The following is a 26,634-nucleotide window of genomic DNA, read 5'->3' as shown; positions in this document are numbered from 1 at the left end:
GTTTGGCACCACCTCCTCACCTACCTCTTCTTCAAGATCCAGGGCCTCAAACCTATTACGGAGGGGCACCTGGGGAGACAAAGCAGGCAGGGAGGGGGGCTGCCTGTGACGCCGAACCAGAATACACTTCCAACCCTCGTCGTCTTTTAGGTCCCCTACCTCTGCCCGACAGCAACAAGGGAGGGGCCATCTCAGGACTTCCGCCTCTGTCCGAGAGGGCAGGAGGTCCATCTCCTTTTGGGGGGTACCTCCCTGGGACCTTTCCGACTGGCACGTCAGGGTGTTACTCCACCAGTCGATCTCCCTTTCGCACTCCCTGATGGTCCTCAGCGTCTCAACCTCCTCCTTAAGTTTCACAACCATGTCAAGCAGATCTTGCACCTGCTCACACCTCACACAGGTGGAGAGCTGGCCTCCCTCCCCCGGCAGCAGCAGGCTCTGGCACTCCCTGCAGCCAGAGACCTGAACAGCCACTGTTTGGGACAGAAGCTCCTCAGTCTGCGTAGCCACAGTCTGTTTGAGACAAGCTCTCCTCCTGGAGGCGACCATGGTCGTCAGCAGTCTGGGATGCTGGCAATAAGTTAGAGGGGCTGACAAGCGACAAGTGCTCTCTGCACCCTGCTACACAAGCTATCACACCTGCTGCTGCAGCACAGTGTGGGTGGGACTCACCCGCTACACAAGCTGGTTGCTCCTCCCTACACCTGGTGGACAGCGACTAGTCGCTGCCCTCCCAAAGGATTTTTCAAGGCAAGAGGAGTAGGTGTGGTCGCCGTCACCGTGGGAACGTGGGAACGTCCCCCGCCACGTCAGCCGCTCTCTCGCAATGGCTGCCGGGGCTGCAGGGATCGGGACTCGCCGGGAATCACGCTGTCCCTGTACGTTTCCCTCTGAGCTTCCTAATCTCGGCTGAACCTCGTGGTCGGCTGAACCCCGCCGGCTCCGGCTCTCGCTCGGCTGGCTCCGATCAGCTGACTGAATGACCATCTAGTCCAGTCCACCTGCCGGAGCAGGAACACCTAGATGCGGTTACACAGGAAGGTGTCATTCCTTTGTTTCCTCTCAGTCTTCTTCACTTTGATCCTTCTTCTTACAAGTCATCTAAATATTAACCATTGTTATCCTGAACTTCACTAATAACTCTTTTCTGTTGTCTAAAACAGAGCACGCAATAGACCAAAATGGTGCATATAAAGAAAATCTCCAGGTATTACATGCATGCCTCAAAGTTTACATATGAAAGGCCACACCAAAGTGTACAAAATTCAGCATCTTCTGCCGTCGAATGTTATATAACTTCCACCAGTTGCATGCTTGACTAAGTATAAATACACAGCACGTAAATATTGAAGCTTTACGAAGTTCTTACCGTCAGGCGTACTGTAAGTGAGAGTTTCCATGGAGATAAGTAAATCATCTTCAAAAGGATGATTATACTAAATAAAAAGGACCATTAAAGATTAGAATAAATGCTTACAGTGATGTTTTTAACATGCATTTTAAGTATTGTTTTTACACAATTTTGTTTTGACCAAAACATGAAATTATCCACATGCTGCTTTATTGGCTGAAGTTAGCAATCTCAAAACTTTAATTCCTAGAAAAAACACACATATTTTAAGCATATGTATGAGCTGTTCAATCTCAAGGCATAAGCCAGTTGCTGACAAAATGAGGCTTCAGCGAGTTTTCAAAAATGGTTAAGTTACTTAATTACAGAGCTTCTAAACTCCCTCTGTCGTAACTGGAAGCAGCCACTTACCAGAGACCTACAGGTCATGACATATGAAAATGTCATCCAGTCTAATGCGAGATGAGGAAAACATTCTAGAAACAGAGTCTTGTGGCTTTTTTTTTAAGTTGTTGGAAACCATTGCTGAGGTACTAACAGGCTAACTCCTGTTCTTACCTCTGCTGTCAGAGTGGTTCCAAAGAATGTTTATTGATATGGTAATAGGTGCTTTGTATATAAATATGGCCTTATATATAAATATATATATATTTATATATATAGATATAGCCTTATGCCAGCACCTAGACATTAACACAACCCATTTATCTGAACTGCAAAGCTTTCATCAGCCAGGAAAAATGGGAGCTTGTGACACCAGAAGTAATTAATTGACAAAGAGAATTCAGTGCCAGTTACTGCAAATCAGCACACGGAAAGAAAAATGAACGTGTCGGCACTAACAGAGCAGGACTTAAGAGGTGGCCAGGGAGGATCGGAGTGGAGAGCCCGGCCACCGCACCAGGCGAGGCGGGCAGGGAGGGCCGCGCTGCCTGGCAGCCTGCCAGAGGCAGACAGAGGGACGCACAAGGGCAGCCAGGCCCCGCCGCACACCATTTCGGCAAGAGGGACCATAAAAGCGCACGGCGCTCCTCAGACAGGCAGGGGCGAGGCCGGGCGGCAGCAGCCTGAAGGCCGAGTACGCGGCCAGGAGCGCTTCTTATTCTGATTGGCTGCTAGAGATGCCGAGCGCCCACCCCCTCCTCACCGCCAGCTCGCCTCAAGGTCCTCCCATTGGCTACGGGGCTCGCAGCGAATCGGGGGTTGGACGCGTCACGAAGTCTCTGTTCTACTAAGCATCACTGTCCTACCGTGAGCTCTCATTGGCCGCGGGGTCAGCCGCAAGCGCAGCCCGCCGAACTCTGTGCTTGGGTTGGGGGGCGGTGGGGGCCCCGGTCTTGTGGCTGTTTCCCGACCGCGGGCTCCTCCTGTCAGGTGGGTCCTGGAGCCGTGGCCCGCCTGCGGGCTGTAGCCGCTGCTTAGCGGTCGTGGGCCGTGTGGGGTTGAGTGCTCTGAGGAGAGCTCTGCCAGCGGGAACGCTGCTGGGGTGAACGTGGTGGCCCAGGGGCCCCGTGGGGTGGCTGCTGTGAAAGCAGGTGCTGAGACCAGGAAATTCTGCTTTGCCTGCAAGGTGGTGCCCTGCCGTCGGCAAAAGGCCAATATTTAAAAAAAAGAGCATGAGCCACTTCATGTAAAACCGTTTGTTTGTTTGTTTGTTTGTTTTGACTTTGTTTTGGTTTTTGTTTGTTTGTTCTAAGCAAGGCTTAGCCAGGGCTCCCTGGGTCTGCAGGCTGTGCTGCCCCCCAGCTGGGGAGCGGTATGGACCGGGCAATCACAGAATCACAGAATGTCCTGTGATCCACAAGGATCATAGAGTGCTATTCCTGTCCCTGCATATGACGACCCCACAGTTCACACCATGTGTCTCAGGGCCTTGCCCAGTCTCTTCCTGAACGCTGTCAGACTTGGAGCCATGACACCTCCCTGGGGATCCTGTACCAGTGCTCCACCACCCTTTGGGGGAAGAACATTTTCCTAATGTCCAACTTAAACCTCCCCGGGCACATCTTCCTGCCATTCCCTCAGGTTCTGTCACTGGTCACCAGAGAGAAGAGATCAGCGCCTGCCCCTCCTCCTCCCCTTGTGAGGAAGTGTCGCGGTTGAGACGGACAAACGACATGGACCAAGTTCTTTCAAGATGAAAGTAATAGATGCCATTTATTGCTACAAGTGCATTTTTATACAATTCTACCAGTTCATGTGTCTTTTCACTATTGGTTACAAGTTAGAGCACTAACATCTCATTGGTTAATTTTTCTATCATCCATGTTATTCTTCTATCCCCTTCTCTCTCACGGGTACATCTCTCCTCTCTCCGGATACTCCTTTACTCCCATCCTTCTCAAGGGTAAATCTTAATATCTCAAGGCTGATCTCTACTCTCATATTTTCTGTCAAGGATTCCACAGACCCGCTGCAGTTTCCCACAGGAAGCTGTAGCCCCATGAGGTCTCCTCTCAGTCTCCTCCAGGCTGAACAAACCAAGTGACTTTAGCCACTCCTCATACAGCTTCCCCTCCAAACCCTTCACAACTTTGCAGCCCTCTTCTGGACAGTCTCTAGTGGCTTAATATCAAACTGTGGCTCCCAGTGGGGAGCTCTGGGCAAAGCAATACAGAATGTAACCTTCCTGTTGTGTTCCGCAGAAATGGCCAGAGGAACAAGGGCTGGAAAACTGGACTCTAAGTGGCCACCACGACTCATGCCCTTTCTGGTTGTTCTCCATTGGGTCCTGGAGGGTTGCAGGCCTGAGGCCACTGAGGAGAAGGGCTGGAACTGGCACCACCGAAAGCATTACCAGTCTGCTGGCACTGGTATTTTTGATATCATCCCATTCCTCTCCCAATATTCCTAAACCAACCGTTTTCTATAAATAAAGATTTAATTTTTAAAAATTGCTATCAGTACATCAAGTTGCCTGGAAACTCCCATTCCAAAAACCTTTTCTATTTCACCAATATAAAGGCTTAGATGCATCTTTTCAGAATGGCATCTTCATAATGGCATCTTGTCTACAGCTGACTTTTACTTATCTACTTACTTTTTATGTGTTCAGTTGTAATAAATGTTATTTTTTAAAATTACACAACTAAAGAAAAATACTTTTTTTCATCCATTTTTAAGCATTCTTACTATTATGTGGTTGTGAAATTTCCACAGTGTCGAGGTTTTGATTGCGGGATGACAATAAAACTGGCAGATGTATTGTTTACCCCCTCTCCCCCCACTTCCCCCTTCAGCCCCTCCCTCTCCCCCTTCCCACTGAGGACAGGCGATCGGGAGGGAAGGAAGGACAGAGAGAAGAGAGCTGGAAAAATTAAAAATGTTTTACTAATGCTACTGATAAAATAGAGGAAAAGAATACCAAATATACAAAACTAATCTTGCAAGTCCAGGCAACTGCTCTGGCAGATGTTGGGCTGGCACCCGAAGTCCTGGACTGGACTCTGCCGCCAACCGGAACTGGGTTCAGTCTGTCACTAGGCCTCAGTTCCCAGGGACGGCTAGCAAGGTCCTCTCCTAATGTCAGCCATAAGGAAAAAGGGACGAGATCCTTGTGATCTCCCACTTTTATATGAAGTATTCACGTGAATGGGATGTTATACTCTGTTGGTCAGTTTCTGGTCACCTGTTTCTCGTTGCCCCTCTTGTGAGATGTACATCCATCCATCCTCATCCATCATCCTCATCCTCATCCATGACCTCACATTCCATTGCTGTGTCTATCTGGCTTTGCATTAAGGCCTCACACTGTTTTTAGCAGGTCTTACCCTTTTTCTGGTTGTGCATTAAGGACTTACTGTTTTTCAAGGTACGATTTTTCTGCCACCACTGCATGGGCCCCTGTGGTCAGTGGTTAAATCACATTTACAAGAGTAGCAAAGTGTTGATTTCAGCTAGCAGGATGAGAAAACACGAGTGTTCAAATATGCAGATGGATCACAGTTACACTAATTTAAGACAATATCTCCATTTTTGCATTGCACCTTTGGGCCGCTTACTGCCCAGCCAGGTGGAGGAACCTCTGGGTCTCCCTGACAAAACAGGTCAGTGCGCGCTGGAGCCCCATTGACACCCGCTCCTCCGCCGCCACAGCAAGATGGACTGGGCAAGGCTGGTGCACTACAGCTGTTATTCCAAAACCAGGGTTCTTTGCATGGTGTGCATACGGAAAAGCCAAATCCAGCACACCGAGATGAGACACAGCCTGTCACAGAGTTGCGCAAGTCTGAATGGTGGAATAAAGGTAGCATGCTGGAGAGAAAAATAACAGCTACTACACGCAAAATTTTACCATCACATTCACGCAGTAAAGAACTAAATTACTTATCACGAAATGCACATTTTGAGTCACCAGATTGTCATGATTTAACAGACTGTGAACTTATCGTACCATATAGCAAAGACCTACCAAAATTGCAACATGCTTAAACAGATACCCACAAAGAAAACTGGTTAATAAGAAAGCATCTTGCAGACTTTAACAAGTTTTCTGACCTGTGTGTTATCAGTTAACTCTCTCTCATCTTGTTGAAGTTCAAATCGCACCGCCTGTAAACCTGTAGAGATTTATTTTGTCCTGCTCTTCTGGCCTTAAAAACAACATTAATCACAACAGAGTGTTACACTGCGAGATTGTATTCTCCGGACACTTTTCCCAATCATTTAACTTATACAGCAGCCAACACTGATTTCAATATTTAACAAGATCTTCCTTCCTCATAATTCCTAAGTTTTAAAACACCTCCGAATACCGATTTTTTAGGAACACAACAGAAGACAATAATTCCTGACCCCATCTTGCAAGTAAAAACCTTGAGAAGAGGGAGGGAGGGGGGAAGGGGAGGAAGGCACAGGGCTGCTTGCAGCGTGAGTGGGAAAAGCGGGGAGAAGGTTTGACAGCGCACTTAAAAACAACTAGTAAAGCAATTAACTCACATTCCTAACAAGCTGCTTGATTTTCAGAGAGGCAATACACAGAAACACATAATATGTACTGTAAAACTTGTAAATAACATGTTGATAGCAAACATTAGCATTCTCTCCTGCTAATTTCAACACCAATGCTTTGTTAGCTTCTAAGTTTTCAACCTGCTTATTGATGGCCTCTTGAAAGTGGTCAATAAATTTCATGTAATTCTCATTGGAACTCTGATTAATAGTTGCAAATGATTTTGCTGTTTTGTTGGTTTCAGGCACCTCTCAGCTTGATATGCAAGGTCTGTTGACTGCCTCAGGATTTCAGAAACTTATCGTGCCTGTAGTTGTGGTGTGTCTATTAGTGTCTCTTCCAGGAGTTGTGGGATACCTGCCCCTTTGAACGAATCCCCATCGTTCTGTCCTAAATGATCTATAGCTGTTACATTGCATAGGTCTAATTTTGCTTGAGTCTTTCATGGTTCTTATCTGATCTCGGGGCAACTCGTACACATACTTAACTTTTCAAGAAAAATGCTTCAAACCCTCATTCTCTTCCGAGTCATCAGATAACACGGACTTGAACGGTGCTGGAGAATCATTAGTAACAGGGGGGTTCGGAACAGTGCACATTCTCGGCAATACTTTGTAGCATCATAATTATTCGTATAAGCTGAGTCCCCAAGCGCATCCCCTTTGCCGTCACAATCAGCATGACCGCATTGCTGACTGTTGGATTCACTCGCTAATAGCTGATCTGATCTTTCACACAGTTCTTTTGCCCAGTTCTTATCCAGCGACTCCTTCTGCTCTCTCGTAGGAGTTAGAGGGATAGAAGGCGTTAAAGGCGGACACGAATCAGTAAAAGGACTGATATTACACTTATTTACAACTTTAGCATTCTCATCTTTCACCAGTTCTTTTGACAAATTGTCTGATTCCAGTCCTTTAGACTTCTTGATCTCTCTAGAGTCGAGTAATGGTATGGGAGTCCATCCACTCGGTAATTATCCTCCCTGCGCCCCAGACTGCTGTATCATCGGGGGTGCCGACGGCACAACAGGGGATGGAGTGGGGAGGGGGTCAAAAGACACGATCCGGATAAACTTAATGGTTATTTTTAGGTTTGCTATCAGGCTGCAAGGCTGAAAAAATTCCGGTAACTGCAGCCCACTCAGCCTTAAAGTCTTTTAAGGTGGAAATTATATGCTTCCATGTAGTCGCTAATGATTTGGTTTCTTTATCATCTCCATTGCTGACCTTATTCCGTATTTTCTGCCCTTTATCGTCCCAAAGTTAACGTTTAAAAGCCTTCTCGTTTTCTCCCGGGTAGCCGTTAATTCTATACCAAACTAATAGTCTACATATGTTACATTTTTCCTATGTAAGTCCTCTCATAGAGAGAATATGCAGGAGGAACTTAACTGCAGCTTGTGCTTCAGAGAACACGTTTTGTCCCATAACTTTACTCTTCCCTCCTCCTATTCCCAGCCAATCACCTTTTCCCTTTTCTGCGTCGACAACATTATTCCCGGGGCATCCTTACGCCTCCGTCAGGTCTTCAGTACAGCTGAAGCCGCTCCCGGCTGGGCCGCTCCAGGCTTTTCCCCGATTGTAGTGGTATGCCAGAGTATCACGTCGGGGTCACCATTTGTTGGAACGATAAAGGACTCAGCATTCTGATTCAATGTGAATCACGCAAAGCCATTTATTACAGAAACAAGCCTCCTTATATATGCAACTATATTCTAATCACGCGTCCACGCTCCAAGCATGGATTCGCTAAATGAGTATCATGGGCTGTCCATGCGCTGGAGTCTCGCTGATGATACGTCCGATGATGGGACCCAGCTGATTGAGGAACACACCTCACAGGAGATTCTGTTCTCAGCTTCTCGAAGCGGCCTTGAGATTTGTTTGAGCCAGACTAATTCAGCAACAAATCTTTATCCATCAAAACCCTTCCACAGGGTAGTAGAAGCTATTATTGGAAAGATTCACTGTGGGACTGAGGGTACTTTATATAATTGGTCCAAGTTCTTTGGGATGAAAGACATTTGATCTCTTTTTATTCTTACTGGTTTTGTTTGTTTGTTTTTTAAATTTTAATCCAGTTACATTTTTCATAGGCTTGGTCTGTGCAGAAATCTAAAGATGGGTGATTCTTGTCTATAAATATGATCTCATTTGCAATGCAAAATGTATGCCTCGTGTGTCTTTCCCCTGTTTTTCTCTGTGTTTTTCAAGCCAAATTATCAAACATTTGTCATATTGGAATTTTCATAGGTTAGTCTGTTTCTGTGAAGTTAATAAAGCAAATGTCTAGATTTAAAAAGAAAAAAAAAATAAATTTTCCACCACCTGGAAGTATCCTGAGAGAGAATTCAGTTCAGCCTGATCTGCATGCCTGTGACTGAGCTTTATTATGCCATATGGATGGAAATGAGCTGTCTATAATTCTCCTTCTCCCCCATTAATGTCCCAGATGGAATAAAGGGTCAAGTCCGTGCTTAAATTTCTTGATGAACTACGACACTAATGCATGGTAATTTTCGTGAGGAGCTGTGTGAAAATTTTTGTTATATATTGTCATGGGATACACACAAAAATTCTGAGACAGACCACATTACCCTAATTCAGAAATCCAGAATTAAACTTAGAGATACCTGTAGCTGGTTAACTGGCCTTTGAGGCTGGGACTTCATCTGCTCGTAACAACATTCCTCTACAGTTTGTCAAAGTAGAAAAATGTTTTAGTTATTAAGGCACACTACTGAGTCTTAAAAGATCAAATTAACAGATCCTCCCTGTTACAGAACCAACTTTGCCCAGTTTACTTTGGTAGAAGTTTGTTTTGGTTTGAATTCACACACAGATCTCTTTCTCTATTAACAGAAGGGCGAATAGCTAAGAAATTCAGACATGCATACTGTGAAAATGAAAAGCATTTTCTGTTCATATGGATGGAAAGTTTCTCATTATTCACCAAGTGGGCCTCATTTTAGACTGCTAGGGGTACATCTTGCAATTAGAGCGTAACCACATAATAAGGTATTTTTCAGCACGGGCAAACTTATACTGGGCCACAAAAGAGGCTGTGAGTTGCAGCAGCTGGTGATTAAATTGTATTCCTGACTCTACTTCCAGTTTTCTGAAAAATCTGGTGTAAGTCATTTTTTCATCACGTATCTCATTTTAGCCATCAGTAAAACAGATTATTTCCTCACAGTTTTCAGACTTGTTCCAGCATATTTGCCAACATTGCTGATGATTTGTGGACAGCCACAACAGAGAACTGGTCTGTGTCTGTTTCTACCAGCTTGTGTGGGAGCATTGACTTTGGGCAGGGAGTAATATGTGTCTTAGATTGCTGTAACTGCATGGATCAAGCTGTTATTTCAACTGGTGCAGCTTTACATGAAGAACAGCTCTTGGTTTTGAGATATTTGGCTGAACAGGATCATTTGGACTGCAAAAAATCCAATTCAGTATGAGACCTGGTCTTAAAAAGAGTAGTGCAGTATGATGGTTTGCAGTTCTATCCCAAGCTGGTATTACTTCTGTGTTGAGAAACACAGAAAGCGTTGGTCAGTCAGTTTTTAACTACACATTTATCACAGCCTCTGAACAGACACATGTTCTCAAAGTGAAGCTTAACTAAAATATCTTGATTGAGATTGCCATAAACTGGGTCATCTTCTGTGTAGTAGCCATCATAGCTAGAAGGGCAACGGAAAAATACTTTTAATTCACAGAATATGCTTGATTTCGGACTTCACTATTAGACTTTAAACATTTTACACGCATGTGGCAGTAGCAAGCAGATTGTATGTGATCTGAAAAACAAGACCAAAAATATCGGGGTGGGGGGGGAAACAAGTGTGGGGACACAGCACAGAAATGGCTATGTGCATGTTCTGAAGAGAGATTTGTTATCTAGCCAAGAATAGAACTCTTCTTTCCTGGAACTTACTTAAATATAAAGCTAATCTCAAGACCACTAAGCTACCGTTTGATGTAGTTCTAGAGGTATTATTGATCACTGAAACGAACCCACTTCATGTCCTCTGAGCCCGCTTTGCAATACAAACTAAAGCACTAAATGGGTCTCTTGGGGCAATGTTCTTAAAAACAGAGACTTCCCAACTTCAGGTAAATTTGTAATTGAGGATTGGTTTGGGGAAACAGGTGAATGCTTTTGTATTTTTGTTTCAAGGGCCTTTTATATTTTGGTTGACATGAGACCCTTTCCATCTCTGTTTTTTAAAGTTTGGCCTATTTTTTTTTTACTATGGGATAAGAGAAACAGACTTGAAACAGATCATTAGGTATCCAGCAGCTGTATACAGACTCCATTTCATTGCTTTTGAACATCATGTATAAAATAAGGGTATGAAATGTAAATACATGTTTTTATATATTGTAACTTATGGTCTTCTGATATTTATTTTAAATTATTATAGACTTATTGAGTTTGAGTGATAGTAAATATTGTTTTATCTCTATATCTTGCACTTCAGTATACAAAATTATCATATTAACATGCAATTATTTCATTTTTGATGAAGTGACTGGAGTACATCACTTCCATATGATTTTTTTTCCTGTTTTCTTCGGATTTTTCTTTTCCACAATGAGCGTGCTCTCTGGTGTTTCCAGGCGGGCTTCATGACATACTGGATTTTTCCCTATGCTGTCCCTCCAAAGCTGTCTCTCATTATTTATTGCTTATTTCAACCTTTCCAGAAAGAAATATTTTATCAATCTTACCTTGGACTGTTGTCTTCATAGTCTTTATACTTTTTAGCTGGAAAATTTGTTAAAAAAAAAAGAAAGAGCAAATGAAACACGCTATTTCTAGAACACTTCAGATAATTGTCCAACTGACATGCTTTTGATTTCACCGTAGACAGTAAAATGGAATGCTCTTGGCTCTGAGGACCTTCATTTGTCTCCCTGCTTTTCTCAAATACTTGTGACTAATACAAGAAATGTTGGTGTACTTCCCTGTCCTGTGGCTGCAAAGTCCACATTAGTTTACAAGTCCCCCAAAATGTATTGTAACACCTGTGATTAATTTCTTATTTCCTCCTCCTTCTGCTTCTACCGCATCTTTTTCTCCACCTAGGGAGGTGCATCATGTGTTTATATTAGAAGGCGAAGGGTTTATTTATTTTGCTAGTTCTGCTGCTTATATCTCTGAAAGAGGGATATATATCCTGTGACCACGCAGAAAAAGAAACTGAGGCAGAGGAATTGGCTCCAAAGAGATTTGTTGCTAGAGCTTGATTAATAACTTAGGAACGCTTGACTTTCTATCTTCTGCTCCAGAACTCCCGAATTTAGCACAGTAAGCTCCAATTACATGAGCAATGCAACTTCAGCCAACCTTACCAAAACCTTGCTCAGCATTAGTTTTGTAAATGACTGTGATTTTTCATCATAGAAATCTCTGCCTAGCAGCACTAAAAGACAAACCAAAAAGGCACTCCCTCATCCCACAGCTCTCCAGCAGCTCTTTGAATATCCTGTCATATTCTAATTCTCTTGTACTTGGTGAGTTCAGTTTATAAGCATAGGCCTGTTTATGCAGGTTATGTACGCATGTGTGTTTAACGTGATTGAACCCGCTGGTGTTTGCGTGAGCACCCATGTGCATATACCACAGGTGCAGTTTTCCCTGTGGAAACGTACTTTTTCTCTGAATGGGCATGGTGACGATGTGCAACTGAAATCTACAGAATTGCATGCATAAGAGAGGTTGCAATGGCATCATCAAATCTGTTGAAAGTCATAGTTAATTTTAACCGAAACAAGAGTATCACTGTAGTCACCCTCTAACGTGAATTAGACAAATCAGTTCCTTATTGTGAGTGACACATTGATTTAAGAGCTACATTAGCATCCCGCGATGAAAAGCAATTTGGATTTTTTCAAAACAAACTAATTAAGCATAAAATGTGCATGAAATCTGAAATTCAAGTAATCATTCAGGAATTTTGGGAAGATAAAATTTTCTCAAATGTATTTTGTATCAGTGCAGCTACTTAAAATTCTTTTTAAACTAAAGTATTAATAACAACCAGTTACATGAAAAGTACACCTTAATAAAGGAAGTTATAGATGTTAAAAATGTACATTAAAAATACAAATTTAGCCAAAACTTAATTCCTCATCTTGTACGTGTTCTGTTGGTTTTTCTTCAGAGAATGGACTCAGGTATCTGTGTTTGGCAGTGGACTGGGCAGCTAGCAACCATTGTATAATCATACCTGGCTCCCCTAAACATGTTTAAAAGTTACATGCTCTCTACTAGAATCATTCTTGCCGAAAGATAATTAATCCATTTGTTTCCTTTACAGAGGAAATGATGAGCCAAATACATGAGTGAAAGGAGCTTGAAGCTAGATTTTTCACCTTCCCTAGAGGCATGTTTTATATTTTTCTAGATTCAGAGTGTTTGAAATAAAGCCTGGCCCCCAAAACTAAGGAATTCCACTAATATTGCATTAAAAGGTCTAGCTGGAACAGAGCAGTCACGGGGAGAGACTAGATGGTACTCTCAGAATGAGATTAGAGCAGGTTCTTAACACACTTCTTTGGTTTTGCTGTAGCTGGATTCCTTCAGGGGGCTGATGTTTTGTTTGGTCTGTAAAGGAAAGCTGAGGTAAAAGAATACAGGAATACACGTTCCCGTGTTGCCAGCCACAGGTGGCAGAGGCAATGGATGTGCTCCTGCTGAGAAGACAGAGATTTTTTTCCCTGGTTGACTGGCTCCAGCTCATCTTGGGGACAGCCCCGTTATGGGCTTTGTTCCCTAATTATGCTGGGGTTGCAAAAGCTCTCTTAGTTTTTTCTTTTATTTCAAGCCAGAGATGTATTTATGATGTTGAAACAAGAGAAGATAATCCTTGGTAGTAAAAAATCACAAATCACATGGAATTCTATGATGCAGGTTTCCTTCATGTCAGAACTCTCTTTTAAAAGGGACAAAACAGAGATGTAACTTTCTGACAGGCTTGTAGCTGTTTTTATCTCATTGTACTTCCAGTGGCCATTTATCCTTCCTTTTATACTAAACAACCAATTTCCAGTCCTTTCTTTTCTCCTAGAGTTCTCCCAAAGGTGTTTGAGGGTTCTCCATCACAGCAATACTACTTTTCATGTTGAGAGGCACTTTTTTACAAGGTACAGACATTCTTGAGGAGAAATGACACCTCCGCGAGGCAGCTACATATAATTCTGATTTTTCAGAGAAGGAGTTAAAAGAAAGGGACATCATACCTTGAGAAGATGTTGTCAGGCCACGTCAGGAACCATCAGTGCTTGGAACGTGGTTAGTCTACAATTAGTCACTCGGCATTTGCATCCTATGCAACCTGTCCAAAACTACAAGAAGTCTGTGTCAAAGGCAAGAGCTTTAAAGTCTCAAGGTCGTGCCTAACTAATAAGAGTCATCCTTGTCCTCCTTCCTTCTTCTCCTACAAACTCTCTTCATTTATTTACTTATTTACTTATTTACTTATTTACTTATTTACTTATTTACTTATTTACTTATTTACTTATTTACTTATTTACTTATTTACTTATTTACTTATTTTCAGGGAGCAAAGCCAGTATTGTTGCATAAGAGAAGTGAAGCACGCGTAACTGAGATAGAAACTACAACCCTGTGATTCGTTTGAAAGAGAGTTCTGATCTAAGTATGTACCTTTTTCTTGATCCTGAATGCTGTCATTTATTTTTCTGATTCAGGAATCCTTTTTTTTCCCTGGTGTTTCCAGGCAGAAGGAGAACTCTTAGTTTTACTTTTTTATTTTAATATTTTCAGCCCTTAATTGAAGTGCAGGAGGAAAACAAATTTTTGATGACAAGTATTATTTTTGTGTTTCTGATTCTGATTTAAATTGGAATATTATCTGGAAAAAAGTAGAGGTTTGAAAAAAAAGTTGTTTCCCTTTTCAGTCTCAGGTTTAACGTCTACAGTATTTCAGCAGTCCCACTTCTCTAGGACTTTAAAAATATTCTAGCAAAACAAAAGGCATGAAACTTGGATTTCTAATACAACGTACCAATGTGTTAAACCTCACTATCTATAGTTCTTTCTTAAACATGATTTAGGAAATTGCATAGGTGTGGGGAGATTAAGAAAACAATATTTATATGTATTCCTAGCTGAACACAACTGAGTTTATTTTTAAATTTATTTTCCACAACTCTGACTTAAACACCTGGTTGTATTTCAGGGGAATGTATACAAACATACGTGTGGCTTCAGGTTGTTTTGGTTTTTGTCTTTGCCATAGGAGCTATTTGTTTGTCAGACAACACTAGTTGTATCTGAGAAACAAACAGCAGTTTTCATTTACCCTATAAAACCATAGTAAAGGCATGATCAGAGACATACAGGTGCCACTCTGAGTTCTCTATGTTTTCCCAATGTCCGTTTCAAGTTAATCTTACTTTCCAAGTACAAAATACGCGAGATTTTGATTATATATCTTAGCTTTACAGATATACAACTCGCAGCTCTTTCCCAGGTGTTCTTGTACTACCCTTACAGCTGTTGCCAGTTTGCTGTTTACATTTATAACTGAATACATTAAATACTTACTACTTTGGCAACAGCAGCAATAGAAGAAAAGCTGAATACCTGTGCGAAGAAAAGAATTCGCCTCCTCAGATAACTACGCTGCTGTCCCTGTATGTATAATAGCAGATGCAACCCATGACGGTTAACTGGTTGTGCTGGTTGTTGATGGAGAGTGAGAAATAAACAGAAAGAGAAGTCTATTAGACTAATTATAGTCTGTTCTGAAATAGTCTCTTGTATTCTATACTCTAATTTTAATTATCATTCAAGTAATTTACGGTCAAATGTAGCAAAAGCAGATTATTATTTTTTACGTATTACATATTTCTTCCAAAGAACCTGTAGCACTGTGTTCAGGGGCATTCTCACTCTATTGCAATCAAATTGCATATTTTAAAAAAATTTGTTATATCTTTGAAAAAAAAAAAGTCCTAAGCAAAAATTAGGCCCCTGGAAATAGTACATTATGATTCTAATGGGATAAGCTCAAATTTCATCAGGGTTTTCTGTCGTAGTCTATCTCCAATGGGGAAAAGTAAGAGCCATGGTAGTTTGTTCATAAGAAACTACATTGAAGCTTTTCTTAGACTAATGCGCTCCTCTGTGAAAGAGTTCATCATATAGCCAAAGGTTTCATGAGAAGGACGATTCTCGTTTTATTGTTCCAAGCTGGGAAGTGTAAGTGGCAGAAGTACTATATTTAATCAATATAAAGGTGAGAGTGTTTTGACTATCTAATACCTGAATCTCTCTAGTATTAATTATATATTCCTGTTCTGCTGTTCTTTCACTTCTATTTGGAAACAGGGTCAAACTTGGAGTTGCACCCAAGTAACCACCTACCTTAGGTAATTTGCTCCATCTGGATGACGTTTTTACTTTTCTGAGTTTAGGGATGGAGTTACTCGTCTCCTCTTAGTATATTTTACAGTGCTGTAAACTATATTCAACAACAAAATACAGGCAAGTAAAAGACATTATAAAGACATAGTTATTTGTTCCCTTTCTCCTTTTTAAATCTATTATTGACGACTTTCTCTACCAACAGAGAAAAAACACGGGAACAAATAAACTTTTGGTCACTTGTCAGGTTTGCTCTTTGCAGGGTTCGTTATACTGTAATTGGAGGGGGGTGGAGAGGAGGAAGCAAACAAAAAACAATAACCAAACAAACAGAAGGCCCCCAGACATTCTAAACTTTCCTGGATTAATTTCTGCAATTCAATACTACTGCAACTCAAAGGAGAAGGTATAATCTTGTACTTACCTTTGGGGGCAGGGGACAGATTTAACAATTTGGGGCTAGAAATAGGTGTTTGTCCTCCTAACAGCATAAGAATAGGTAGCAGAAGTACTATGTTTGGTTTCTTCTTGTTCTAATGTATTTTGGTTAAAGAATGTCTCACAAAGGCTAACAGGAAGATACCATACTTCGACCAGTTTCTCCTACTGAAAAGGAACGTGAGGTGCGCAATATAGATGCATGTCTAGCTGGACATGCCATCTATGGTATCGACTCATCATTCATACAAGCAGATTAATTACTTTGGTCGCTACCGGATTTAAAATGATCATCTGGAGCACAAAATTATTTGCTTCCTGTTCTTTCTGCAAATTTGTCAAGATGAGATAAAATTAGTGTTTCCCCCCTCTCCAACTGAATGGTGAGATAAATAATATTGCATACTAATGACCCTTAGATAAAGAAACCCATTAAAAGACTGATGAATGTTAAATTAGCATTAAACATGCTTCCACCTGTGTGAGTTTTTAAGGCAAGATTAATTCTCCGGAAAGGATTCCTTAAACTGCATTTAATTAGTGCACTACTAATTGCTTTGTAAGTTATCAGCTTCATCCTTCAGAAGGGAAGCGGCCCATTGTAAAATAAGCCTTCAGCACACTAAATATATTAAGCACAAAACTAAAACCAATCCTTAGTCTTCATTAATAAACCTTAATTAAGGAAGGTTTAAGCTGTCGATGATGACTCATCATCATCATGATTATTATTAATAATTTGAATTCAGAACCCTGACCAACTTTCTTGGAATGCTAATGCTCTACCAGTGTGTTTTTACTGCTGATTTGTTTACAAGTTTATAATACCGAAAAGATAACACTTACCTGTTTTTGTTGTTTCTAGGAATACTCCCCACCCTTTATCCAACAGACAATCAAGTTATGCTGGCAAACCTTGGATGCTCTTTTGTGTTGGACCTGGCAGCATGAATCTATCTCTACAGCTGCCACCAGTCTTTAAGGTCTCCAGCCTTTTTTTTTCCACCAGCTTTCTTAAAAATAGGAAGCGTGGTTCAGGCTTATGCAACCTCACTAGCAAACTGACAGTCTCCTTCAGTGTTTGCCTCATTCAAATGTGTAATTTCCTTCAAAGGAATTTGAAATTCATTTGCATATGTAATTATGTATATTTATTACTGTATTTATTATCCACCTGCCTTGCCACAGAAGAGCATGTACAGGAATATTAGTTCCATTTTATGTGATACAAACCTGCTTTTGTGATATTCACATGAGACCCACGCTCTAAGTCTTCCTGTTTGTGATGTTGTGTTGAATTCAACAAAAGTATTTAGATACCTCTTAAACTAAATTACAGATCTATATTACCTAGGTGTGCTATTTGACTCTTTATCTCTTGAGATTTCTAAACCAAGTCTGAAAGTTCATCTCCGAGAGAGACTATGGTTTAGCTGAAATAGGATTCAGAGGCACGATGCAAAAATGATGCCATTGCCAGCTCTGGAAGGTCAGGTTAGGATATCATGATATGTTTCCTCTATTCTTTAAAGTCTATAAATCTGGACCCACAATCCAGAACATTTGTGGAAAGACAGGGTACATCAGCATGTGGCTTACGATGTGTATTTATCTTTAAAATTTAATGAAACATGCCCGTGTTTGGGTAGAGAAGCCATTGGAGTAGCTTCTTCCAGAGGAAGATTGCACTCTGAGCACCGTCGAAGAAATTTTCTGTTAACGTCTGAGGGTTTGGGTTTTTAATGGTTTTTGCTTATTTGTTTGTTTTTGCAGAGCAGAAGATTTTATTTCCAATCGTGCATAATGTAGAAGGCGGAACGGTTTCTTAACAGAAAAAGTGAATCACATGACTACATTTATCTTTTTTGAATACGTACATTGAAATAGCCCTCAGTGTAGTCTAAGGAGCAATGTAAAACATTGTTCTTCAAGAAAAGTTCTTATGTGAGAATATAACCTGTGCAGTATATGCTTATTTCAGATGTTATTACTTTGGAAAATTATTTTTACATTAACTACCTTAGATCAATGCTTAAGAAATAATTTACTGGATTAGCATCCTATTTGAACATGAAGGAGCAGGTTAGTCTTGATTAATATAATATAACCTTCCATCTGAGTCCAAAGGTGATATAGACTCTTAACTATTTAGAGCTTTATCATAATGAAGAGAGTTGATGAGGAGAAATTAATAGAAAAACACTGAAAATTGTGGGAATTCTTCCACTTTATACAGTTCTTGAGGTTGTAATTAACATGATGAAAAATAGCAAGGAAATGACACTACTTTAAAGTGGACATAGCTTTGGCATCTGCCAGCAACTGAATTTAGAGACCACACTCATCAATACGAGTAGAATCAAAATTTCTCATCGATAAACCAAAAGGCATGGGTCCATCACATATCACTGAAAACCAGGATATATAATAGAACTAGAACTCCTTTTGGTAAGTGATGCATTCTATCATCTGTAGTCTGAACTGTGGCTTAAAGCAGGGAAGACATAGAGTTTTATGAAGTGGAGACTGCAATTCATGTGTTTGAAAGTAAAGGTTTTGTCACAAGCCCAGGGAAGGAGAAGGACTCAAGCAGTTATAAGGACTGGATTGAGTCATTCCATTTGTACGATCAAGTGAACAGAAGAGTCCCAGGGCCATCTGATAGGAGTCTGCACCTCAAGAGGAGACCTCTTTTTAAGCAAAGAAGGATCTTGTGCTGAAAGAGAAGCTGGGGAGAGTGGGAGATACGCATTGTAATACTGGAGACAGTTGCTTAGTTTCTCAGCTAAGAGCATGAGGAGTAAATCTGAGATCTGCAGAGGATTCAGAATGAAATGCTTATCAGCCTGAACAAGAAGCTTACAAGGAATAAACTCCTTTGGAGATAATTAGGGGCATAAAGGAAAGGTGAACACTGAGAATGCAGCAAAGGATTTCTGGCTTTGTGGTCCTGGTGGTGTGTAAGTGTTTGGGAGTTTTGCGCAGGTCCATGTGGTGGGTTCAATAACTGAGAAATGTCAGTGTAGCGAATCTGTCTCTGTCTAGCAAATGTCAATCCTGCCTCGGCTTTCCTTTGTTGCCTCTACCTTGATGGTTTCCCTTTTCTCTGTTCACTTGAGCAGTCATGACTGTGCTGTGTTACACACAGGCACAGCCAACGCACGCCAAGTGTCAACAGACACACTCCGCTGAGCTCAATACTAGCGCAGATGCACTTGTGCGACGAAATCAACCCACATGCTCGTCGAGTGAAAGACATGGACTCACACGTGTGTGGAGCGACGCATAGATACAGCAGGCGCTAACGAACACAGACTTTCAGGCACACTGTCTCCACACAAACAGGGACGGGTCTGCAGGCATCCTAGACGCTTGTGAAGAGATGCCGTGCTGTTCTTTCGCGTTATGGCATGCTCAGTTTCGTTTCTCTTGGAGATCGATTGCTAAGCGTCTTTCCTCGGGCGACTGTGAAGCATTTACCATAGGAGAGAGGGACCACAGAGCAGCATTCAGTACTGCCTGCGACTGTCTTTGTTCCTTTACTAGCAGAGCTCCATTCCATTGGTCCACATGAGAAATGCAGGACTGGGCAACATTGTGCAACACGCGGAACCTCGTCAAAAAACAGCGCAGCTGTGCACTCACTCACTCCAGCTTAAGCATGAATGGAGCCAGCACCTAGGCACACGCATGTGGACAGACAAACGTTTGTAGGCACAAATGATTTCACGCAGAGGGTCGTCCAAGAACAAGCACATATCTGCAGGTACCCTCCATATGTGTATTCTCGTGCAGCTACGTATACGTTTGTGCAGTACGTTATACATCAATGAACGTGTTTACCCTCAGGCATGTCAGTACATTTCCTGTAGGTCTTTCTGTCAATAGGTGAGAGTGGGCGCGCTTGTGGATGTGTGCATGTTTGTGGCCACGTATTTGCTTACGCATCAGTGTGTGAAAAGGTGGGTGCTTTTCTCTAGCTGCGTGTGCGTGCACGTAATGGTGGCTGCGCATACCTGGGTGCTTGTGGATAGTTTTCTGCGTGGTTTTCGGTGAGGATTAGCCTGTGTGCACGTGGACAAACAGAAGGCGTAGCAACTAGGTTCCAGCACTGAAGGAGGCAACAGGCAAGTTTTCCGATGCTATCTCTTTCTCTCCCTACACCTAGTCGTGCAAAGTAAGCCCATAAGCCTGCGATCTTCAAGAGAGGTACAAGGAAGCATGCCGAACAGCGAAAATACCAGCAGCTCCTCTGTTCACACATTGTTTCTGATATATGCTTGAACGCAAATACGTTCGTGCTTCTGTGAGATTAAAGACGTCCCTCTGAATATGTGATTGCGCACACCGGTGCAATTGGTTGTTTATACATTCAAGTCCTGCGGTGCGGGGCTTTCAGAACTGGCTCTGTGGAGACGTCTGCGTAGATGCCGCTGCCTGAACACGCACACTCGATTGTTTACCAAAACATATGCAGATGCGTTTTACTACATAGTTTTCCATGCACACACCTACCTCTGTCGGGAAGCGAGAACGTAGTGCGTGTGCACGCACAGAAGAAAAACCTGATCATTTGCCTTTGTGTGAACATGAAACAGCCGTCTATACACTCTGTGGCAGATGCAAACCCCCCTCTCTCCCCCTCCCTCCTTCAGTATGGAAGGATTAGGCACATCTCCCTCTCTCTCTGCTACTTGAGGCTAACAGCTTTTTTTGTTTGGCCCCAGAGCACCCTGGACAGGGCCATTAGGAGAAGGGAGTGCAGAGGTGCCAGTGAGATGCTGGTTGCCTGTGGCCAGCGTGGGGGATGTTTGGAGGCTTCAGGGGCACCCCACAGGTGGGGGTGCAGAGAAGCTTCTGGAATGCCTACAGTCAGATCTGAACAGCCAATAAAAAAACGGAACTCTCGTCGAGACTCAGCCCATTGTCGCGGGTCTCTTGGAGTACGAGCATAGCCACTGCCGCCAGGAGCCACGGCCCCCCTGCTCCCCGGGACTGAGACTCCGCTTGCCTTGCCACCATGTGTGTAAGTAAATTAACCCTCGCAGGACTGCGAGTACATACTTTCTGTGCACATTTGCACGTGTATTTTCCGTGCTCAATACGAGCACGTGTATAAATTATTTCCTCGCACAATCGTGAGTGTACACTTTCTGTACTCACTACAAGTACGTGTATCTCTTTAAAATAATCCCACACTGTGTTCAGGCAAGTGTGTACTCGTCCGGGACTCAGGGGCGGCTCCGGCATTGTTTTGGGTGAAGCCACGTGCATGCACACTGTGGACCTCCTGTTGTATTAGTTACTGCCCCTTAATAATTTTCCTCAACTGATATCCGAACCTGCATTTAAGTCACTTTTGGAGTGCTAAAACCTTGTTTCTCACTGGTTTAATAAAAGTTGTTTTGGACCCTGTTGTCCCTTAAACTAACCTCGGGGTGCTTCCGTGACATTTTTGGAGTAGTCGAGCAGGATATCAGAAATGGAGGAATTATTCAGAGGGTTGAGTAATATCTCTGCAGTAACCTGGGGTCTTGCCGTAATGTGGATCACGGTGTGTTTCAGTTTGTGCGTTTGCTTAAAGGTAGCACAGGATCTGTGTAAACTTAAGCACCAAATGGAGGAAAACCTTTAGCGGAAAAGTGAACAGTTTGACTCTTTAAAGTGGGACGTTTCGTGGCAAAGTGAACAGTCTGACTTTTTTAAGCAGGATCTTTCGCGGCAAAGTGAAAAATTTGACTGTTTAAAGCAAAACCTTTCGCGGCAAAGCGAACAGTTTGATTCTCTAATACAGGACTTTTCGCGGCAAAGCATACGATCGGATTTTTTAGAAGAGAGATTTGGCTTGTTAGAACAGAAACTTGGTTTTTTGGAACAAAAACTTGAGTTTTTGTTAATTAATATAAGAGCTTCCTCTTGCATCCCCCCAGTTCAGGTGTGCCCCTCGGCCCCCCCGCTTCTCAACAAAGATACTGAGTCTGAAAACAGTGTTGGTGAAGGGGGAGTAGAAACAAAGGACTTGCATCCTCTTATTAGAACTGAAACACATACAGAAGGACGAGGCAAAAATCCACGCACGGCTACCCATAGCACGCCATATTCAGGATTGGAGCTAGGAGATTTACAATAATAATAATAATAATAATAATAATAATAATAATAATAATAATAATAAAAGTTGTTTTGGACCCTGTTGTCCCTTAAACTAACCTCGGGGTGCCTCCATGACACACTCGCAGACACGGGAACATGCATCAATGCAGTTACATAGGCACTAGCTTTTGAAGACAGGCTGTGCTAGTTTGGGCACTTTTCAGGCACACTCCTGAAAGCCGCACACACTGCTGTTCATTCGCTAAATGCCCTCTTCGGAAACATTTCTCCAGTCGATCTACTGCTCAGCTTTCTTCTCGTGTAACTGAGAAATGTCAGCACAGGGAATCCGTCTCTGTCTAGCAAACGTCAATCCTGCCTCGGCTTTCCTTTGTTGCCTCTACCTAGATGGTTTCCCTTTTCTCTTTTATAGTGTTTTGCGAGCTGTTTAATGTTCACTATTTATAGAATTTTATTGGAAGTCGTTGTATTACTTAGAAGATTACTAAATTGTTACGGTCTTCACCAAATTTGGTTGCTAGCTGACACTACCATTAGAGGCTGAGCTGGTGAACAGAAGGGGGACTGACCTAATTAAAAAATAAATGAGGGTAAGGGAATAAAGATCCTCTTTTGATGTAAGCCCCTTTAGTATAAAAAAGGAACAAGGAACAATAAAAAACTATTTAACTGCAAATGTTCAACTTTTTCCTCTAAGTGTTAGCAGCTCTCTTAAAGAGTGAGCTGTGTTTTAAAGCTGAAGTGTTTTGAAATCCTCCAGGATAGAAGCAGTTGGTCAAATATTTGTAATTTAAATAAAAAGATGAGGAAACATGCAAACTCTTCCCATATTGTCCAGAACCATTAAAGTTATGTGCCAGAGGTATGCTGCCAGTGTAAAAAATCCCCACATAATTTTGCTTTGGGGACAGGGATAGAAAGAACATGTGAATGGATGCTAAGAATGAAAAGCTGTGCCTGAAGCCTGATGGGAGTTTAGTTTAGTTTGATACACTCAAAACTGTGTCAACCCTTTCCATGAATATTTCATTCATTTTTAAAAGGAAAATTATCATGGTGCTAACACCTTACTAATTTTTTTAACGTGTTTCCAAAATACTTATTTCATTCCTTCACTACAGCCTTCTGCAGTAGCCCACAGAAATACTGTGCTGCATAAAAGGTTAATAAGATTCTGAATAAATCAAACATTTCTTATATTCTTCAGATATTAGCATGAAGAAATTCTGTTTCAGTTTGCAACCAATGGGATCATTGACTTATATGGGACCACCAATGGTCCATAAGTCCACATTCATTTATTATTCTGAGTGTACTTTGAGTTTTCCAAGAAAAATGGAGTTTAAAAAATCTGTAATTGCTATGTATATTCAAAATGCCAGAAGACTAGATGGCTCATGGGATAGGAGAATGGAATATCAACCATTTTCTCTTTAGATCAGTTGCTCAGACTCAGTTGTGAAAAACAGCACTCGAGTATCATTGGCATTCAGAGGGTATTTAGTTACCTGGGAGAGAAGAAATTACTGTGTTTCCCAAACAAACAGTTTTCCACAGCATGCAAAATTCTGCATTCCAACACACTTGTTGGTACCTTACTAATTTGGACAGCTAATGAAAATAATATAGAGAGGAACAACAAAAGGTACCTTTGTTTTGCTGGGCTGTTGAACATCTTCTCTGAAGAAACAGAAGACATCTTGAGTGGTTAATTCCCTTGGTCCATGAGAAATAAAGTGCAATAGCAGTAGTGCCCCAGCACTGTCCTCAGGTATAAAAAACTGCTGGGGCAGATCATCACTATCTCAAATTCCTAATGTGTAATATTACTAATCCGATTCCTTCTGAATGCTTGTCAGTCTTGAAAGGCAGTTTTGGTTTGTACCTTTGTGCAGGAGCTAGGCCTATACAGGGTAGTATGTATGACCTCTTTTGGGCTATTCCTTCAACGGTGTGTTGTTGGAAAAGTTTTTAGTTCCATTAAGGCAGCAAGGAGAGTCAAATCTTGGACAGTGTCTGAGACGAAATATCATATCCTTTCTGTTTAAGGTTTTGTTGAGCACTTGCAGAAGCAATTGAGTTGTCAAGCATCATCCGAATCATAGAACAGTCACAATATGAACATGCCTCTTCATCACCTTTGTCTCTTCTCCTTTTCCTCTTTTCCATACTTTGAAATTTGGACTTTCTTCTAGAGCTTGTCCCTTAGGGCCAGAGGCTGTCATGCCATGACGTCCGTTTCATGGAGTCTGATTGCCTCTACCTCCTCTCCAGGTTTCTTCCCCTGCTTCTTTTTCCCTGTGGTCTTTTTTGGTTTTCTGCGTCTCACTCCCACCCACCCTCCCAGTCTTTCTGGTATTCTGTATGAGATGTAGGTCAGTCTAGGTTTCTTATAAGCAGTGCAGCTTTAAATGAGTTGAGAAGTTCAGGCCTTACTGAAAGCAACTAGACATTCAAGCCAGAGCCAGTGGTATTTGATGGTTAGCAATTCAAAAGCGAGTATTTCATTACAGTGTTGGTTGTAAGCACAGTGACAACTATGTAGTGACCTGTCTTAAATTATCTCACAGTTCTTCTGCAGAGGAGGTGGAAATAAAAATTAAGTATTGACACACAAACATTTTTAGAACAACTTTCTTTGGCAGTTAAGTTACCTTTGATAGGTGAGCCTTCTCTCACGTGGCTGCTGTAAGGCAAAAATCAGTGCAGGCCTGAGCATAAAACATTGCTTTTCACATTGAGCCATATACCTTTATTCGAAGCTGGAGGCTTCTGCTCTCTGTCCCAGTCAGGCTATAGAGGGAAACAAGTTCTCTGCCTGGTACATGTACTGCCTGAGCAGTAGCTCCTTTCCTAAACTTTAGGTCAGAAGAAGTTGTCACATTACTGGGGAATAAAGCAAGGGTGAACCAAAGCCTGGTTATCATATTTTACCTGTATATTCCCCAGTTTTTATTGGTGCAGCCTCTGTATATTACCTGTACGTTCACTACATTTTTAGTAGTGCAGCTATCCTGTTTTACTTGTATATTTTCATATTTTTAGCGGTGGAATTATCGTATGTTACCTGTGTGTTCGCCACATTTTAGCTTTACGGCTGCCGTATTTTACCTGTGTTTTTGTCAAGTTTTTAGTGGTTCACGTACCATATTTTACCAGTTTATTCGCCACATTCATGTACCGTACTTGTTGAATGATCTTTTTCAGAAGAAGAAGAAGAAGAAGATGATGATGCACAACAAAAAGCGACAGAGGAGGTGAACTGAATGCAGTAAGAAGGTGAGTTAGCGTGCGGTGTCAGAGAGGAAGATGAGGAATCCTTGGGAGCCAGCGCGATCCCTGGGGAGGAATAAGGAGCTGAAAGGAGCCGACGAGGAGCCCTGAGGATGACTGGGGAGCCTTGGGGAACTGAGGCACGACCTGGGGAGCTGAGATGAGTTTTGGGGGACCGTGGCCCTTGGGAGAATGGAGGAGACCTGGGGAGGACTGGAGAGTCTTGGGGAACGGAAGTGAGTCCTGGGGAGAAGGGGGGATTCCTGGGGAATACAGACAAGCCCTGGGTAGATGAGGTGAGCTTGGGGGACCCATGGAGAGCATTGTAGAGTCCTGGGGAGACCAAGGCAGATCAAGTGAGGCCTTGGGCGCCCTGGGGAAATGAGACAAGCCCTGGGGAGAACTTGGGTGCCTTGAGGAATCAAGGCGAGCCTTGGGCAGGACTGTGGATCTCAAGGGAGCAGTAGGGAGATGAGGCCCTACCTGGAGAGGGAGGGTCTGGGGAGCCCTGGAAGATGAGAGGAGGCCTTGGGAGTCCTGGAGAGGCAAGGCAAGCCCTAGTTTAGTTTTTAGAAGAGATTCTTATGGAATCTAAGTCTGCTCTGTCCTTCAGTCCTTCCCAGAACATAGTTCTGGTAGAAGTTAGGTAGGATGTGTGGTCTTGCTAGAAATTCAGTGTAATGCAATAGCATTTTGATTATTTTTTTGTCAGGAAATGTAAGTACATAATTTCAATAATATCACAGTATCACAGTATCACAGTATGCTTGGGATTGGAAGGGACCTCAAAAGATCATCTAGTCCAATCCCCCTGCTGGAGCAGGAACGCCTAGGTGAGGTCGCACAGGAACATGTCCAGGCGCGTTTTGAATGTCTCCAGAGAAGGAGACTCCACAACCTCCCTGGGCAGCCTGTTCCAGTGCTCTGTTACCCTCACTGAGAAGAAGTTTTTTCTCAAATTTAAGCAGAACCTCTTGTGTTCCAGCTTGATCCCATTACCCCTTGTCCTATCATTGTTTGCCACCGAGAAGAGCCTGGCTCCATCCTCATGGCACTCACCCTTTATATATTTATAAACATTAATGAGGTCCCCCCTTAGTCTCCT

At 42.3% G+C, this 26,634-nt stretch overlaps 1 protein-coding gene across 1 annotated transcript in view; it reads left to right on the top strand.

The window, feature by feature from the left end:
- The first annotated feature begins 8,041 nt into the window (after window positions 1-8,041).
- LOC135577510 (T-cell receptor-associated transmembrane adapter 1-like) overlaps window positions 8,042-26,634 on the top strand; it is a 55,484-nt gene continuing 36,891 nt past the window's right edge. Inside the window, exon 1 of the mRNA XM_065047645.1 lies at window positions 8,042-8,282. Within this exon, the coding sequence (XP_064903717.1) occupies window positions 8,042-8,282 (241 nt within the window). The remainder of the gene's footprint in view (window positions 8,283-26,634) is intronic.

The sequence above is a fragment of the Columba livia genome, assembly GCF_036013475.1.
Source record: "Columba livia isolate bColLiv1 breed racing homer chromosome W unlocalized genomic scaffold, bColLiv1.pat.W.v2 SUPER_W_unloc_5, whole genome shotgun sequence".
In the NCBI taxonomy this organism is placed as follows: Eukaryota; Metazoa; Chordata; class Aves; order Columbiformes; family Columbidae; genus Columba; species Columba livia.
Note: the sequence above shows the minus strand (reverse complement) of the source record. Positions and strands in the feature narration are given on the sequence as shown.